Source organism: Lemur catta, chromosome 3, assembly GCF_020740605.2.
Source record: "Lemur catta isolate mLemCat1 chromosome 3, mLemCat1.pri, whole genome shotgun sequence".
Lineage (NCBI taxonomy): Eukaryota > Metazoa > Chordata > Mammalia > Primates > Lemuridae > Lemur > Lemur catta.
This window is the reverse complement of record NC_059130.1, coordinates 77994144-78013746: the sequence shown is the minus strand read 5'-3', so window position 1 is coordinate 78013746 and position 19603 is coordinate 77994144. Positions and strand designations below refer to the sequence as shown.

At 33.9% G+C, this 19603-nt stretch overlaps 1 protein-coding gene across 2 annotated transcripts in view; it reads left to right on the top strand.

Annotated features, from left to right (window-relative positions):
- EFCAB7 (EF-hand calcium binding domain 7) overlaps positions 1 to 17867 on the top strand; it is a 43549-nt gene extending 25682 nt beyond the window's left edge. Inside the window, exons 10-14 of one of the 2 annotated variants that reach the window (XM_045547846.1) lie at positions 609 to 742; positions 5641 to 5789; positions 12449 to 12658; positions 15874 to 15981; positions 17636 to 17867. In XM_045547846.1, coding sequence (XP_045403802.1) covers positions 609 to 742; positions 5641 to 5789; positions 12449 to 12658; positions 15874 to 15981; positions 17636 to 17710 — 676 coding nt within the window. In that variant the 3' untranslated portion in view covers positions 17711 to 17867. Of the gene's footprint in view, positions 1 to 608; positions 743 to 5640; positions 5790 to 12448; positions 12659 to 15873; positions 15982 to 17635 lie in introns of those variants that run through there. The other variant, XM_045547847.1, reaches the window with a different exon arrangement.
- The last annotated feature ends 1736 nt before the right edge of the window (positions 17868 to 19603 follow it).

Sequence of the window (19603 nt, the reverse complement as noted above, 5' to 3'; positions counted from 1 at the left end):
ATATACATATATCAAAACATCACATTATGCACCATAAATATATACCAAAAACAAAACAAAACAAAACAACTTATTCTCTAGGCATCTGACGATGATCTTCCATTCACAGGTCTCGGATTTTCATTCATTTCTGGGTTTCCATACATTTGGCATATCAACTTTAGTCACACATCTACCAATTTTTCCCCCACTAGATAACTGCCTTTAGAAATAGACCCTGTTAGTTACACTTGATTTACATAACTGTCAAATGTGAAATACAAAACTTAGGTAATTCTCCCATACCCTAGATATATGTACAGTAAGATTTGGCTGTAGGTAGAGAGGAAGAAGAAAGTAGATTGGAGAAAGGGAGAAAGGAGGAGGGAACTACTACTATTCATGGAATTCCTACTATGTGTTGAGATACTGTGGTTGCTTTAGAAGCTTATTTATTTCATGTAATACTAGACTCAGCCAAAACTGTATTTGCATATATTAACCTTATGGTTTACAGAAATTGTTTAATGCCATGATATTACTTCCTTTTGAAAGTTATCCTCATAGAAAGCTTCTTTAGTCTAATTGCCTTAGAGATAAGAAATAATTTGCTATTTTCATAATTTTAGGTCTGCTTTATCAAATATATTTGAAGTAATTGATTTAGATGGAAATGGTCATCTTAGCCTTGAAGAATATAATTTTTTTGAATTGAGAACAAGTGGTGAGAAATGTGATGAAGATGCTTGGGCTGTCTGCAGAGGTAAGCATTTTTCTTTCTTTTAATGGATGGGCAAAAACTATATATGTGTACATCTCTAAAAGTAAGAAGTCAAACTTTTCCTCCATGGGACATTATTATAGCCTTTCGTGACAATTTAAAAGTAGTAGCATTGTTTATAGATCATAAAAACTTAAACATTTATTTTCTTTAAACTGATATTTGGTATAATACTCAAGTTAAAAGAAAGTGTGAATTACTCAATCATAATTTCAGTTTTCAGCCTATGCACTTAGGGGCTTAGAAGATAAAGAACTGTCCGAGCTCTTGAAATCACTGGTCCTGAAGTGGTCAACAGCCACAAATTGTGCCCAGGAGAGGGCAGCAAAGAGCTAATAAGCTAGAGTTTTACTTAAAATTTAAGGTTTCCATGAAGTTGTTTATACATGTTAAGAATTCTTTAATGGTTTTTGTATTTGAGTGGAATTAAGAAAGTCCATTCATGGAAGGATTGAAGCCAAAAATACCAAGATGGACAAAGAAAATCTCTGAGAATGAGGCCAAAGTCAGTTGTCACTTAGGAGGAGTCTGGGAAGAGGGTAGGACTTGTGTATTTAAGGCAAGGACTGCAAGATCAAAGGGGAAAGCCAAAAAAAACATAGCCAACCACAGATCACAGAACAAGAAGTACCAGGAGGCCAGAACGCAGTCAGGAGAGAGATTAACTCATATATGCTGTCACTGGGATAGTAATGTGTGGTTCTTAAAATAGTCTAAGCTTGGCAAGTCAGTGAGCCAGGTGGGTGGGAGTCTGTTTATCTAAACAGCAGGTAGTGTAGAAATATAATATTATTAATATAAAGGATGTTTTTTAGTGTATCTCTTTCTAGCTGAAAGTTAAGATAACAAGAACCATATATTGATTTATAAATTAAACTTTGATTAACAAGATTGATAATATACATAAATTATCTATAGGAAGATATAATCATATTGTAACTTTAATGATATAATCTTTTAATTCTGTTTGTTGGCACTCTAGTTGGCATATTCCATAAGAGTGAATCATAATTAGGATTTTCTAATGGTAAAGTTGTTGATTAGTAAAATTCTAGTTTAATAATTTAATTAAATTGGCAGAGTTGATAGTTAACAGTTTTTGAGAACTTACCATACACCAGGTACTGATATAAGCATTTCTACACATCAACTCTATGAGGTAGTACTTTACTATTATCATTTTACAATTAAGGAAATAGAATCAAAGAGATTAAGCAACTTGACCAAGTTACACAGCAAGACAGTTTCACATCTAGGTTTCAAACCCAGGCAGTCCGTTTCCACAACCTTGAACTCAATGCTATCATAAAGTCTCCAAGAATGATTGACCTGAAATATGATTTAGGGGCATGTACCTTCACCGACATTAATAATACTACAAAGAAAGGAGCTTTTAAGGTTCTGAAATGTTTATCTTTCTCATCATATGTAATATTAATTTTAGTCATCCCTCTCCTTGATAATAAGAACATGTATTATCTATAAGATTGCTTTAATAAACTTTTTTAGACTTAAAGTTGCTTTTATTTTTATTTTGTTTGTTAATAGATTCTATTTTTTAGAATAGTTTTAGGTTTACAGAAAAATTGGATGGAAAAATATAGAGATCTCCTATATATCCCTCTTTGCTCCCAAGTTTCCCTATATTAACATCTTGCATTAGTATGGTACATTTGTTACACTTGATGAACAAATATTGATAGGTTGTTATTAACTAAAGTCCTTAGTTTATATTAGGACTCACTCTTGTCTTGTACAGTTCTATGAGTTTTGACAAGTACATAATGTCCTGTATCCACCATTACATTATCATGCAGAATAGTTTCACTGTCTTAAAATTCCCCTGTGCTCCGTGTATTCATCTACATATTCATCCCCCTATACCCTTGACAACCACTAATCTTTTTACTGTCTCTATAGTTTTGCCTCTTCCAAAGTGTCATATAGCTGGAATCACACAGTATCTAATCTTTTCAGACAGGCTTCTTTCACTTAGGAATTTGCATATAAAATTCTTCCATGTCTTGTGGCTCTATAGCTCATTTCTCTTTATTGCTGAATAATTTTCCATTGTATTGACATACCATAGTTTATGTATTCAGCTATTAAAGGACATTTTGGTGGCTTCCAGTTTTTGGCAAATATGAAAACAGCTACTGCAAACACTCATATACAGGTTTTTGTGCAAACATAAAGTTTTCAATTCCTTTCAATTCAGTAATTACTGAATTGTATGGTGAAACTATATTTAGCTTTGAAAGATCAAACTGCCTTCCAAAGTGGCTATACCATTTTGCATTCCCACCATCAGTGAATGAGAATTCCTGTTGCACCACATTCTCATCAGCATTCGGTATTGTTAGTTCTTTGGATTCTAGCCATTCTAGTAGGTATGTATTTGTATCTCATTGTTGTTCTAATTTGCAGTTGCCTAATAATATATGATGCTGAGCATCTTTTGGTATGTTTATTTGACATCCGTATATCTTCTTTGGTGAGGTGTCTGTTTAGATCTTTTGCCCATTTTTTTTTTCTTTTGAGATAAGGTCTTGCTCTGTTGCACAGACTGGAGTGCAGTGGTATGATCATAGCTCACTGCAACTTCAAACTCCTGGGCTCAAGTGATCCTCCCGGCTCAGCCTCCCAAGTAGTTGGGACTATACAGGCTCATGCTACCACACCCAGCTAATTTTTTTTTTTTTAGAGACATAGGATCTTGCTATGTTGCCCAGGCTGTTCTAGAACTCCTGGCCTCAAGCAATCCTCCCGCCTCCCAAAGGGCTAGTATTATAGGCATGAGCCACAGCACCCAGCCTTGCCCATTTTTTAATTGGGATATTTGTTTTCTTATTGTTGAGTTTTAAAAATTCTTTATTTATTTTAAATACAAGTCCTTTATCAGATGGGTATTTTGCAAGTACTTTCTACTAGTCTGTGGCATTTCTTTTCATTTTATTTTGTTTTACTTCTTTTAGAGATGGGGTCTCATCTGTCAATCTGGCTGGAGTGCAGTGGCATGATCACAGTTCACTGCAGCCTCAAACTCCTGTGCTCAAGCAATCTTCCTGGCTCAACCTCCTGAGTAGCTGGGACTACAGATGTATACCACTATGCTTGGCTAATTTTTCTTATTTTTTGTAGAGATGGGGTGGTCTTGAAATCTTGGCCTCAAGTGATCCTCCTGCCTCAGCCTCTCAAAATGCTGGGATTACAGGCATGATCCATGGTGCTTGGCCCTGTCTTTTCATTCTCTTAACAGTGTTTTTCACAGAGCAGAAGTTTTTGATTTTAATAAAGTCCCACATAACAATTTTTATTTCATGGATCATGCTTTTGGTTTTGTATGCTTTTGGTGTTGTGTCTAAAACTCTATCACCAACCCATGGTTGCATAGATTTTCTTTTGTGTTATCTTTAGAAGTTTTATAATTTTGTGTTTTACATTTGAGTTTGTGACCTATTTTGAGTTAATTTTTGTGAAAGGGGTAAGGTCTGTGCCAAATTTTTTTTTTTTATGTGGATGTCCAGCTGTTTCAATACCATTTTTGGAAAAGACTATCTTTTCTTCATTGAATTACCTTTGCTCCTTTGTGAAATATCAGTTGAATATATTTGTGTATCTGTTTCTTGTCTCTCTATTCTGTTCCATTGATCTGTTTGTCAGTTCTTTGACCGTACTACACTGTCTCCTGATTACCGTAGCTTTATAGGAAGTCTTGGAATCAGGTGTTAATAAACATTTTGAAAAATAATAAGGGTTGAGAATTTTAAGTTTTAAAAGTAGATTAGTTATTGATAATCTTATAGTACAGTATCTAGATACATTTTTCTTTAAAGTAATAATTTCTTTGTATTGTATATCAAATGTTAATTTTTCATCTCACTTTATTACATGGTAACACCAACCTCCATTTTTGTGACTACCATTTCTCTCTATGATCAGATTCAATCTGCATTTAGTTTTTTTCCTTACAAAAGTTGTGAATCACTTTTAACTCTAAACATTTTGAACTATTAATCAGTTAACCAATTTTAGGCAATTATGTTTCTACTACTTTTCTCACAATAACACATACAAAAGAGATGCTATCTCAAATATGAATACCTATTTCTCTTGAGTATATTACAGCTGCGAGTTGGAAAATAAAATCTTTCTTGTTGTAGGACAGTTAACAAAATATAATCTATAAGAAATGGCTACTTATTATCTATGTTATAGATAAATTCAGAAATTATATAGGTCTAGCTACTTCTAGGTGAATTTAGATTTGCTTGTAAGTAATGTTAAAATGGGCACTTAGACCTGCCTGGGAAAATGTAGTTGATTCATGTACTCCAAAATGTTCCCCATTATCTAACAGTCTTTCAAGATCAGGGACAATTTGGTTAAAATTAGAGAAATTAGCCATATAGTAGTCTCATTAAATCTGGCACTATCCATATTTCCCTTTTTGAAACTCCGGTAGTTTTGGAGGTACTGTATAAAATTCATCCAGTTTCTTCTGGGTTTAAGTGGAAAATACATGTGAAGCATTTTAATTTTTGAAATATGTATCAGTATAATACTATAAATGAGCAAGCAGTTTGGATTTCACGTAGAAAAAATGCAGTTTCCTCTAATTTTAGAATATATTCGCACAATTTATGACCTCAGAATTTGCTGAAAAACTAAATTGTGTGCTGTGATGTGCTTATGCTGAGTTGTGAGAAATTAGAAGGTAGCTCTCAAGCATATTCTACGCTATTCTCATTCCATTTTAAGACTGCTTATAGAATCATAAGGCCCTCATTAGAATAAACATTTATAAGTAATAAGAATAGACATTTTATTAAATGTATGCATTTTAAAATTATGTAAGAAACTTTTGGTTGTTTTAACAGAGAATTTTGATACAAAGAAAAATGAACTAACAAGACAAGGATTTATGGATTTGAATTTAATGGAGGCCAATGACCGAGAAGGAGATCCTCGTGACCTTTGGGTAACTCTACACTCAATGGGCTACAACAAAGCCCTGGAGCTGACAGCGGTAAAACATTCTTAAAGTTTTGCCAGTGGGTTTTGTGTATATAATATTTTACCCCATGAACATTATCCTGACACATGACTTTTGAATTGGGTACTCAAATACTTGAACTTCATTATATGAATGAATCCTGGGTGCAACAGGTCGTTTCTGTTAGTTTATGCAAGTTTCTATTCTTACTTGAAATTTAATTACTGCCAACAATTAAATAATTCAGAGACAAAAAGTTTGAACGTAAGATATTAAATAATTATATTTACTTTATAATTGGAGGTGTCTATCTGAGTTACTAAGTCTCATTTATATAGGGAAACTTTATCCTAAAGTTTAAAGACTCTCTTAGAAAAAGGACAATGTGTCTGCATGAGAATTTGGAATTCTGATCTTCTAAAAGATACTTCTTGGGTTAAAATTTGTAAAACACTTGGAATAGTGTCTGGCTCATATAAAGCACTGTGTATGTATCAGCTATTATCATTATGATTATTATTAACATGATATTATAGTTATAGAGGTTGAATAAGATTTGTATAAACCAGAGGAGTAATAAAAATTTGGCCTTCTTAAGTTTTATATTTCTGTGTCAGATTTAAAATATAGAATTTTAGAGTTTCAATTTCAGGCTACATGTTAGATATATTTGTTTATACTCTTAAAATTAAAAATAGTATCTGTCCTTTTCCATACATGAATCAACTTAAGAGGGCAACGCTAGCATTGACAAATTTTAAGTTGTAAGTACATTGAGATGTTGTCTTGATTCCTAGTTTTGACATCATTCAACATCCCTCATAAACCTGTTTTCTGAGGAGTTCTCTATTTTTTTTTTTTGCCATTTTTTATAATAGGGGATGAATATAGTTACAGTAGCTTTTTATATCCAACTTTAACCTAATGCTCAGTTTAGCCCACATTTTAACTATGGTATAAAATCAGCATCTAATCTATGAACAATATTGATTCTGCTAAACATGTTTTTGCTTAATAGAGAAATTAGTTAAGAGCAATTTAAGACTTTTTATAGCATTTACTGATTTCATTTACCTTTGAAACCATAGGCTTCCTGAGATAAAATCTTATTTAATTTTATTTATTTATTGAATAGGTAATATATTCATGTCATTTAAAATTCAAAAGGTAAAAAAATATACAGCATACATTGGAAAGCGTCAAAAGATGATGAGAATACCACTCAATAACTGAAATAAAAAGACAAAGCTGAATTTATTGCTTACTATAAAGGAGAACTGTGCGGGTCAGGCACAGTCTCTTCACTCAGAGCAAAATGCTCAATTCATTTATATAGAGTTTAGGAGAGGAATGGAGTTCAGGGATTGTGTGGCTTTTAGAAGTATAAATGAGTTGACAGAATCTGGGGAAGCATGGTTACTCTGGTGAGACAGTTGATTGGTTGGCACTTAACGGTATATTTATTGATGTGACTCCATCTCTGATTTCCTGACTTTCAAAAGTGAGGAGCTGACACCGGTTGCCTTACAAAAGTGTATCCATTGAGGTGGAGTTGTTCTAGATCAATCTAATAGATTTAAAACCAGTTCCAATAGCTACTATTACCATGACAACAGAATAATCCATTTTTCCCAAAGTTTATGAGAACTTTTTAATTCTCTGTTCCCCATTGATTTTATCCAACTAAAGCTGTAGAAGAAACCATCAAAGGTTCACTCAACAAATGTTGTTTATTTTCTTTGATGTGGTTTTATCTGTGGAAATCTGATTTCAGTTTATATATTGATTGTGATTTCATCTTGTTTTTGTCTTTGGATCGTGTTAAATCATCCATTGGGACAGTGACTTCGCAGAAGCATTTTGAGACTCTGGACAATATTTAGGAAAAACAAATGTAACTAGAAGTATTATAAGAACTGACTGGAAGGCACTCCAAAATTGTGACCTCGGATTTTCCAGGCACAGCCAACAAAACAAGTCCCAAGTACTCCCTGAGTCTATCCTGTATAGCCTTTTATGTAATAGTTTCCTCTTTTAATTAGTTATAGATTATTTTACTTGTAGTACTAATCCAGGTACAACCTGAAATATTAGCATTGGTACAGTCTCCTCCTTGGTTGGTCAAAAGAAAATCTAAGGCTCTTAATTATATAATCAATTAAACTGCCTGGGTTGAACAATTTAAACTGGTTTGTTGTGCCCCCAGGGCTTAGGCTATATTACTTACTCTATCAACCAACATGAAGAAACAGTTTTTTTTGATGACCACTTGGATGGTGTACCTCCAGTGGATGGGATCACTATTTTAGGAGTCTTTTTCCAGAAGGGGTTTATTCTTTTGGAAAGCATATAAGAAAATATACCTCATTGAGGGTGTTGGGGATCATATACTCTTGGAATGGCCTAATAGCCATATAGAGTAATTAACCTTGCATCTGAGTTGGCAGTCTGATTTCTGTATAGGAGCTGCACAAGAGATGTAATCATCCTTAGTGTATCTCTAGGTATATTGTTTCTGGGTATTGTGACAAATAGTATGTGTTGCATTTTATATTTCTTGTAGTTCAAGCACATATTCCTTAAAGTCTCAACTTAGGCAAGTCATTATTACTAATAAGGAGAATATGATGGGCCCAGTCAGACATATACAGTAAAGAGGAAATCAGTAAAGAGGAAAACTGAATAAACAAAAGTATGCAAAGAAGATTGTAACCTGTAATAGAATCTTGTTCTGATGGTCTTGGGAAGAAGCTGTCTACTTCATATGGACATGTGCTTGTTCAAAGATTCTTAGGTTAGCAGTTAATTCTATGGTTTGTCTATTTCTGGAGGTTCTCTGGAGAACCTCACTTTAAGATCTCTAAAGGAGGTACTTTTCCAACTCTGTTAAGGCCCTTTTCATTTTTCCAGAGGTTTGGGAATGATAAAGACAAAAAATATTTTTAAGTAAGGAGCAAAGCCTTATGTAATCCAAATTCATGAAAAATTTTTCCAGTTAAATGTGTTATTGCAGGATTTGGAATGTAGGCAGCCATGATGGTTGTAACTTTTCAATAAGGAAAAGCTTTGACACACCCTGAAAATAAATATACTATTATTATTATAGTAGCACATACTCATAAACTGTAAAGAGAGAGGCAACTGTATAAAATTAATTTGGAAATGCTCAAAAGGTCTTTTAGAGCATAGTCTCAGTTCATGTCCCATTTTTATAATTTTTCCAGGTTAATTGAGTTACAGATAAGGCATGGACTGACCACATCCTTTATTATCCTAGAAAAGCTTTTCCCCAGTGTTTAATATTAAAGCCAATTTGTCCCCATTGGCATGAGTTGTTTCATGAAGGATTTTACTTAGTGCTAGGTGGCCAGTCTGGTTTTACCAGATATTACCTTATGGTTCTTCCAACCCAGTTGTTCCCAGTGTTTCTTTTCAGAATTTGGCAGGCTAGGTTTTTTGTATCTATAGTGGCATTCCTGAACTTCTCTATGGATTTGTTTTATTTTGTTGTTGTTTTATGTAAAGTCCTATGTAAGGACTTTCGTCAGGGTATTCTGTTTAGTATAATGATCTGTTAAAGTATTTCTATAGTATATCAAAAGTGTTTTTATGCTGCTTTTGGAGTTTTTCGATAGTATCTATAGTATAGTATATTAGCTTCTATAATACCCTTTTTGAGTCACTTCCTTTATGCCAGTAGTAATTTTAGGTGCCAAATAATTAATGTATTTATTGTTCATTTTTAAAGGGTGTCTGAGAAAGTGAAAAGAAAACCCTCCTTTTTTTCTGTAGCATTTTAAAAGTCACTATTTTAAAAGCATGCTAGGTGGTAGTTTATGTATTTTACTTTTTTATTTTAGCAATTTGATATGCCTTGGAGAGAGCCATAGTTTAGTCACTTGAACAATTTGGCTTCTGGTAAGGAAGTAGATTTCACAAAAGAGATTAGGCTAATTAATGTATATCAGGCTTGGTACTGACCTTTTTATTTTTTTAATATAAGACACATCAACAAACAATTTAATATTTAGTATTAGAGCATCCAAAAGTTCTGTTCTGGGCATCGATACTTCTGGATTTACAGAATCACAATGAGGAGATTCTCTTCATTCAGTAAGGGTCATAGAATTGTTACATTCAGAGTGTTAACACTGGCAGATGTAATATAAGAAGGAAAAACTAACAATTCATATTTAATCAATTGGTATAAAAATTTAGGGCACTTTCCATTAGCAATAAAAAGTGGTAAAATGTGGTAACATTTTTTTCTTTTGGTACGGGATCTCACTATGTTACCCAAGCTGGTCTTCAACTCTTGGGCTCAAGCATTCCTCTGTCTCAGCCTCCTGAGTAGCTGGGATTACAAGCATGTGCCACCAAGCCTGGCTGCACGTGGTAACATTTTATTTCAATGACTTGTATAAAATCTAAAGATGTTTTCGCTGGTTTTGTTGATGTTTATAATTGCTCTGTGGCAAGGAGGCTATTTGGCTATTAAATTAAGGTATAGGCTCTGAGAGGTAATGGTTCCTGGGTATGTGCTATGTCATTGAGTTAATCTACCAAAAGTATGGCCTAATGTTTTCATGTTTGTAAAAAAAAAAAAAAAGGAAAGGTTTATGATAATCTAGGAAGAATCAATCTCTAATTTTATGAATTCTGTTTCAGTTGATTTAAATATGTCTGTGGAGTCATTTGCCCATGGAGATTTGGGAACCAGAGCTATTTCTTTGGTAATTTCTCAAATCATATATAACAAAAGTAATCTAATGTCTGAAGAAGCTATAATTTGATCATGGGAACTGTAGTAAATCTTGTCTGGAAATAAATCCTGTCCATTACATTGGTAGGTTATTGTGTCACAAAGAATAACCAGATTTTCAGCTCCAGGTTAGGATTTGGGAAAAGATTTAGGATTGTTGGAAATCTCATATTTGAGTGGTTTTACTAAACCAAGGCAAACCACTTTATTTTAAGCTTTCTACAACTTACTCTTAATTTTTCTTTTACTTTTTTTCTTTCACAGACAGGCACAACCAGTTATTTTATTTTTTCTTATTAAGTTCTCTAATTAGGTTTTAGAATTGTAGATTATACACTCCCTATATCAGCCCATCAAGGCAGATCCTCTGTCGAAGAGTGACATAACTTCTTTCTTGGTCTTGCTACAAGGGCATTGCCCCAATCACAGCACAACTTAATAGTTGCTTTTTTGCTGAATATTGATAAACAAAACTTTCATATCTAGTTTTACCTTTTTTCTTTCCTCATTTATTTTTATTTATTTATATTTTTCCTTTGAGATAGGGTCTTACTCTGTTGCCCAGGCTGGAGTGCAGTGGTATGATCATAGCTCATTGCAGCCTCCAACTTCTGGTCTCAAGCAAGTACTGAAAAGATTCTGGTAATATTTTGCCATTTTTAAAGTCTTGGTTATCAGAATTATTCAACAAAAAGGTATCAACATTTGAGCAGTCATTGAAAATAAAACGTCTGAAAAGATCTTTGTTAGAAAGGCCTACATTCCCACATCCGGCTTCTCTTGATTTCTGCTAAATTAACTTTAGATTTTTTATCCTTTACCCACGCTCCACCCACTCCTGCCCATTGCAGACATGACCACCAGTATATCAGTATGTGTAAATTTATTTATTTATTCAACAAATACTTATTGAATACCTACTATGTGATATGTCTGTAAATAAGAGGCACTGAGGATATAATGATGAATAAAATAGTTAAAATTCCTGCCCTTATGGAGTTTATATTCTATAAAGGAGAATGAGTAATAAAATGGAAAATAAATAAAATCATTTCAAAGATATTTTGAAAGAAACAAGCCAGAGGCTGAAGTAGAGAAGGACAGTGGAAGAGTGAGGGAGATGGTAGGCTGGAGCAGATCTTTCTGCAGAGGTGGCATTTAAGCTTAACCTGAAGGAGGAGGACAAGATACCCATGTAGAAAGACATGAGGAGAATCTTCCAAGTAGAGAGAACACTGCATACGAAGGGCTTCGTGTGCTCTAGGATTTGTAAGATCAGTGTAGCTGGAGCATAGAGCAGCAGGAGACTGGGTTAGATGGAGAGGCAAAGGGTACTGTGTACAGCACATTGTAGGCTCTTGTAAAGATTAAAGGTAGACATTAGAATAATTCAATTCCAAATGCAGAAAATATTTTTAGATCTCAGATTTTAAAGGTGCTTTTAGACTAAGTTTAAATTGTAAATTTATTTTTCTACATTCAATCAGTCTCCATGCATTAAGTTTGAATTGTAAACATAGTAATTTCCTTAGAGCCCTTTTATGAATTCTTTCTGTAGCCTTAAACTTAGAAAAGGAAATTAAATAACATGATATTTTTTAGTATTGAATTAATGGTGGGATGGTATTATGTCTTAAAGGAGATACTGTGTTACTGATTTGTTAGAGGTTATAGTTTCCTTTCCTTTCCTATGGACATTATCAGTTAATATGCTACCAAAAAGTAAGAATTTTCACACATTTTTATTACTCAATTCAGAGTTCTAAAATTTTCCCCTTAAAGTTTATCAGAAGGAAAGCTGGAAGGTTTAGTGTATCTTCTTAAATCATAGGATTTAGTGTATGTTCTTTAAACATCCTAATAATAAATTAAATTTATTTTAAATTCTATCAAAAGGCTAAAATAAGATTTATTTTTTCTTCCTTGCCAGGCATGTCCCTTTGTCATCGATATCTATGCAGAAAAATGCAAGCCAAGAATTAAAGCTGTTCATATGGAGCCATGTAGTGGGCAACTTGAGAAGGCCATTTGTAAATCTGTTCTTAACAAAGGCGAAGCCAAATTAATGGATGGCTATGAAAATATAATCGTATATACTTATAACTGTAACACCTGGATAACATCAGTTATTGAAAACAAGGTATTAATTATGAGCTGGTTCCCCTTGATTTGCTACGAAGTTTACTATGTTACATCTTCTTTCTCATTCTATTCTTACATGGTAATTAAATATCTCATTACATTAATAATGTTTGTAATGGATAATTATTCTTTTTTTTTTTTTTTTTTTTTTTTTTTTTTTTTTTTTTTTTTGAGACAGAGTCTCACTCTGTTGCCCAGGCTAGAGTGAGTGCCGTGGCATCAGCCTAGCTCACAGCAACCTCAGACTCCTGGGCTTAAGCGATCCTACTGCCTCAGCCTCCCGAGTAGCTGGGACTACAGGCATGAGCCACCATGCCCGGCTAATTTTTTTTTTTTTTGTATATATATTTTTAGTTGGCCAGATAATTTCTTTCTAGTTTTTAGTAGAGACGGGGTCTCACTCTTGCTCAGGCTGGTCTCGAACTCCTGACCTCGAGCGATCCACCCGCCTCGGCCTCCCAGAGCTAGGATTACAGGCGTGAGCCACCGCGCCCGGCCTGGATAATTATTCTTTCTCCTCAGATTTCTAACTCAAACTGGGCATAACAATTTTTATATGATTTTTAAAAGTTTGAGATCATTATTTTTCTCTTAAAATATGAAAATTAAATATTTGGAGATTAATGAAGATAGAGCATAATCTAGGCACAAAATATTTAGTTTGTTACTAAAAGTCTTCACATATACATAGCTATTTTAATAATAGACATCATGTTTTAAAGAAATATTATAAACAGGCTGGGCACGGTGGCTCACGCCTGTAATCCTAGCACTCTGGGAGGCCGAGGCGGGTGGATCGCTCGAGGTCAGGAGTTCAAGACCAGCCTGAGCAAGAGCGAGACCCCATCTCTACTAAAAATAGAAAGAAATTAGCTGGACAACTAAAAATATATATATAGAAAAAAAATTAGCTGGGCATGGTGGTGCATGCCTGTAGTCCCAGCTACTCGGGAGGCTGAGGCAGTAGGATCGCTTAAGCCCAGGAGTTTGAGGTTGCTGTGAGCTAGGCTGACACCACGGCACTCACTCTAGCCCAGGCAACAGAGTGAGACTCTGTCTCAAAAAAAAAAAAAAAAAGAAAAAGAAATTTTATAAACGAAGAAAAAAAATTAACCCAAGTTTTTACACCAACGATGCAATTAGATCCTATAGATTATCATCATTTTGTCTAAATAGATATATTCTGCCGCCCAGGACCTACTTTTAGCAAGCTAATTATTTCTACCTTTGGCCGTCTTTCCTGCTACTATTGATATTACAGGTCAAGAGAATACATGCATAAATTCTTAAAGTCAGAAGCATCTAGTTCTTTAGAAATTATAAATTTTCACAAAACCTTATACCTGGTGGCTGGGTACTTAGTACTGTTGGCTTATTTCTTTTAGTTCCTAGGCAAGACATATTATTTTTATGCCTGCCATAAATTTCTTAAAATACTTAATGTTTGGCTGAGTTTTTAGTCAATCTGAGAATATATTATATAACTAACTCTTTTAGTCACAATAGGAGCCACCAGAAAGTATAAAACATGATCTCTGCTTTCAAGGAGTTTATGGGGTAGTTGGAAAGACAAAATTGATACTCTCGAAAGAAATAAGAAAAAAATTAAATGTTAAATAATATATTACTGTTTGTATGTGCTATAGGAGTTTTATTCTATTTGTTTCTCTTGTAGTTGTTATGAATTTGGACCATAGAAGTTGGGGAAGGATTTGTGATAAGGGGACAGGGGATGGTGGTGAAGGGTGACAAGGGTTTAAATACACAGCCTTTAGAAACAGGAGAAACAGTATAAGGAGAAACATGGCAAAGGGTCAATGTGAAGTGTAAAGAGTGAGAATATCTGCTTTGCAGAAGCAGACAGCTGTATTTGGAGGAGTATTAGGAAGGTAAATGACAGATAGAATGGATCTAGATTATATATGTTATTTTGGAAATGAGATAGAGGAGTTTAGACTTGATTAAATAAGTTTTGGTCCCCAATTAGTAGATTGCAATCTTCAAATCATATAGCCTTGGAAGGTGGTTCCTAAGATCCAGCGTGTTTCCCTTTCTGCCTTCTATATTTTATTAGGATTAAAAGGGTGGAAGGGAGTCACTACTTCACCCCAACCCCTCTGCTCTGCTATTACCTACCATTTCTCAATCCTCTACCTCCTTCTTTTCCCAAGGAAAATTAAACTTTCTTCACAAAAATGTGGTAATAATACTAATATTTTAGAGCTTACCGTGTGCTAGGCATTTACATATATTAGTGTATTTACTTTTCACAACCCTACAAGGTAAGTGTTATCCTCATTTTACACACGGGAAACTGAAGTGCAGGGAAGTTAAATAACTTGCAAAAGGTTACACAGCCAAGTAGTAGAAGAACTGAGGAATGAATTCAGGTAGTCTAATATTATATTGCCCTTTGTAGTCATTAGGGAGTGATAATAGTTTCTTTAGTAGGGGAAGATTTTGACTCCTGCATTTTCCCGTTATCCAGCTTTATTCTGCGTTCCCTTGCTTTTTATCCACCCTAGAGGCCATTATCCATTCTCTCAATTGCCACTTGTTACATAAAGTCTTCTTTGAATCCCTAGTCTGAGCTATTGTTCATCTTCTGTGTTTATATATCTCCTTGTGAATAGCTCTATTACAAGATTCAGGAAAGTATTTTGTAATTGTCATCTTATTTGTCTGTCTCCCCTAGCCTGGGAGCTAGGGCTCAGGAATTGTATCTTTTATCTCAGTGTTCCTAGACTTTAGAACAGTGCCTGACACACAGGTGATAATAAATATATGTTTATTGAATGATTGAATGGATGAGGAACATAATTAAAGGGATATTTTAGGTATATTATTTGTAAGGTAGTAGAAGAATGAATGGAGGGTAGAAAACTAGAGATAGAATAAAAGAAATAGAGACTATTGCTATAGTAAACCAAGGATGAGATAATGTGACCCTAGTATCCATAATGGCCTGGGAATGAAGATTAAAAGGTAAATTCAAGTCACATGTAGAAGAAAAAGTTTATATAATTAGTGACAGATTGGAAAGAGAATGAATGAGAAAAAGTCACAGATACAAAGTTGGGAAAAGGAGCCAGTTTATACAAATTTGCAGTGGATTATATGACATTAAAACAATTTCAGGGCTTATTCTGAGATTTATATTTCTCTGTAATTATTAAAGAAAGGACCAGCAACTTATGAAATCTTTTTTTATAGTCAGATGATAAAGTGATTATTCACATCAACAATGAGCTAAGTAAAAACTGCATGAACAACAGAGGACTCAACATATTTGCAGTAGAAGTAGCACCAAAATCTACAATGGTAATGTATTATTTTCTAATTAATGCCTTTTGTTTTATCTCTTTGAAAAGAAATTTTTGCTATTAATGGTATGAATAAACATATAGATATGAAATGAAGTGGAAAATTATTTCAAGTATGATGTTTATATCAGTTTCATTCTATACTTAAATTCTAATCCAGTTCTGTCACTATTTGGTTGAGTGACTGGGAAGTTCATTAACCTGTCTGTTCTAGTCTCTTTAAATGTAAAATTAAGATGATATCATTAGTTTTAGGTACTTCACAAGGTCAACATAAAGATAAAAATAAAATGTACGTGAAAATACTTTTGAACATCATATAGAAATAAAAAGTGGTACTAATAGTAATAAGAATTTTTTTTTTTTTTTTTTTTTTTGAGACCGAGTCTCACTCGGTTGCCCTGGCTAGAGTGCTGTGGCATCAGCCTAGCTCACGGCAACCTCAAATTCCTGGGCTCAAGCAATCCTTCTGCCTCAGCCTCCCGAGTAGCTGGGACTACAGGCATGCGCCACCATGCTCGGCTAATTTTTTCTATATATTTTTAGTTGTCCAGCTAACTTCTTTCTATTTTTAGTAGAGACGGTGTCTCGCTCTTGCTCAGGCTGGTCTCAAACTCCTGAGCTCAAATGATCCTCCCGCCTTGGCCTCCCACTGAGCTCAAATGATCCTCCCGCCTTGGCCTCCCAGAGTGCTAGGATTATAGGAGTGAGCCACCGTGCCCAGCCAATAGTAATAAGAATTTTGATAATTCAACATATTTTTATCTACATTATTAAGATTTTCTAAGATAACTTGGGAAGGAAAATATCTCTGAGTTTCAAATAAACAACTAAGTCAAGAGCGAGAAACAGCTCTAGTTCTGGTATTAGCAGAACTCTGGGTTTCTGATTTAGCCAGGAGTTCAAAGACACAGACAGATTAGTAGATCCCTGGGGTCTAGTGAAGGGAAAAAGGAGAAAGCTTTCTATTCTTACTCTTTCTTTCTCCAGACAGTCCATGAAATCCATTTTTTTTTTTTTGTTATTATTGTTTGAGATAGGACATTGCTCTGTCGCCCAGGCTGGAGTGCAGTGGCTTGATCACAGCTCACTGTAACATGGATTGCTCAAACAATCCTCCCAACTCAGCCTCCCAAGCAGCTAAATGTGCTACCACTCCCAGCGAATTTTTACATTTTTTTGCAGAGTCAGGGTTTCACTATGTTGCCCAGGCTGCTCTTGAACTTCTTGGCCTCAAGCTATCCTCCTGCCTCAGCCTCCCAAAGTGCTGGGATTACAGGCTTGAGCACTGTGCCTGGCCCACGAAATCCTAAAACATTCTGGAACAGGGTAAAGAGAGATTGTCTTTTCTGTTTCTGCAATTAAGATTTCAGAAAATGCTCTAGGCTTAGCCTAGAAAGTTATTTACTGCACTTTCTTTATCCACATTTACGTACACCAACTGACAATTAGTATGTTAGGGTAGGATTTAGACTGGATCATCCTGTTAGATCTCAGATCATAGCCCTCCAGTGCCTATAAAGACAATACTATAGAATTTTATCTGCATAGGGATATTCTTCACACAAGGCCTAGAAATGTCCTAATTGAAAAAATACCCAAAAATAACAATATACAAAAGGAAAGTAAAAGCTTTCTCTTTTTGTGTGCAGGTTTGTCAACATGTAATGCCTCTGAATGAACAACAAGAATGGGTATATTATTGTATATATTCCCTTATTTCTTAAATCTAAGAATTATTTCAGATTCATTCTGTTATTTGTTAATCAACTAAACACTAATAAATTTAAGTGATATACCTAAATAATAATCTATTTAATTTATATGCATTTACATTTTATGTCCATGTTATATACTTTATTATTAAAATACAAATAATGTTTTTAATGTGTGGGCTTCTTATTTTGGTGGGAAATGTAAGCACATTTAATTTATGAATAGTAAGTCAAAATAAAATTACAGGTAAGATTTTAAAAAGTAGTATGTGAGGAATTCTAGAAAATCTTTTATACTTTAGATTTATCATACTCATTTTAAAAAACCTAAAAGAAAATGTAAATATAAAAATAGCCAGTTAGCTTTCCAATCAAAATAATTAAAGCAAAATTTGGAAACACTGATTTTTACATTAAGAAGCCAAAATCTAATGATAATATTAGGAATATTTTGTTCTAATAGTAAATTTTTATGAATTTGCTTATGGATTGCTTTTATTAAATATATTTTGAAATAGGAATTAAATCTAATATAGCATTTAATGAAGCAGTTCAGGGCATGAAAAATTATATTAGGCAATTAAGAACTGTATGACAATATCAGTAACAGAATACTTGACCAGTAAATGTCAACTTTTGAAATATGAATGCCATTATGGCAGTATATATTTTTTGTAACCAGTACGTGTTACACGTAGTTTAAATGTCATTTGGATTTTTGGCCCTTGATTTAGATATCTGTAAAATGGGTTGTCATTACCTAGCAGTTTGAATTCTTCAGATGATGTGTCTTTAAAAGTAATGAAATGTGAAAACATTTCATTAATTGCCAAATGCCTTATAAATTCAATAAATGTGACCATATATTCTATTCTATTTCACAAAGTATTGAATTATGGGAAATTAATTATCTGGGTATGATACTAAAAGCATATAATAAAGGTATTATCTATGCCCCCAAGTTGTAAAGGAACTTTTATAATAGGATGATAGGTGACATAAAGTGGTATCATTAGAACATGGAGACTCAAGAAAAAGAATAATAGGCACTTAAGCCTTACCTTCCACCACTGTCATCACTTAGACATATCAAGCCATTTTTTTCTTCCCTTTCCATTGCTCACTTATTAAAAGGAAAAAAGACTCAAAACTATCTTAATAGTCTTATTTTCAATTAGTCAGTAGAGAAGATAAAGATATTTTGTTTCAAGTTAAACTTTCTTCCAAGTAAATGAAAGCCCAAGGGAATCAGCTGTATAAAGAATATAAATTAGGCTACATTTTTGGACCTTTAATTAAATCATTTTTAAGGATTACTTGAGTGCTGTGGTACTGGAATATCCAGAAAAACTATTCAAGTCCTGAAATATTTGACTCATAGATTGATAGTAATTCTTTAACCAACCAAATTAACATACAAGAATGTTTTCTTTAATTTTGAAAGGTGCTTCCTTTTTTCAGAGTTTTGCCAGATTAACCATGTTATTTTGCAGGTAATTTTGCATGTTGTTTAATTTGAAAAGCACAAGGATCCAGCTTACTAAAAGACCATCCCTGCCTGTCTCTTCTGTGTCCCCATTGAAACTCCCCATGAATGAGTTTTATCTACAAACATTCCATTTATATTGGCTTTTCCTCATTATTATTTACTTATGTTCTAGACTCTTTCAGAAACCTCTCACTTCCCATCTCTCTCTATCATCTTACTTCTTTCCTCCCCGTGACAAGTGAAAGAACTTGAAAAAATTGTCCACATTTGCTAGGTCTACTTTCTTTCTTTCTTTTTTTTTTTTTTTTTCAGTATATTACGGGGGTACAAATGCTTTGGTTACATATATTGCCTTTGCACCACCTGAGTCAGAGTTACAAGCATGCCCATCCCCCAGACAGTACACACCACACCCA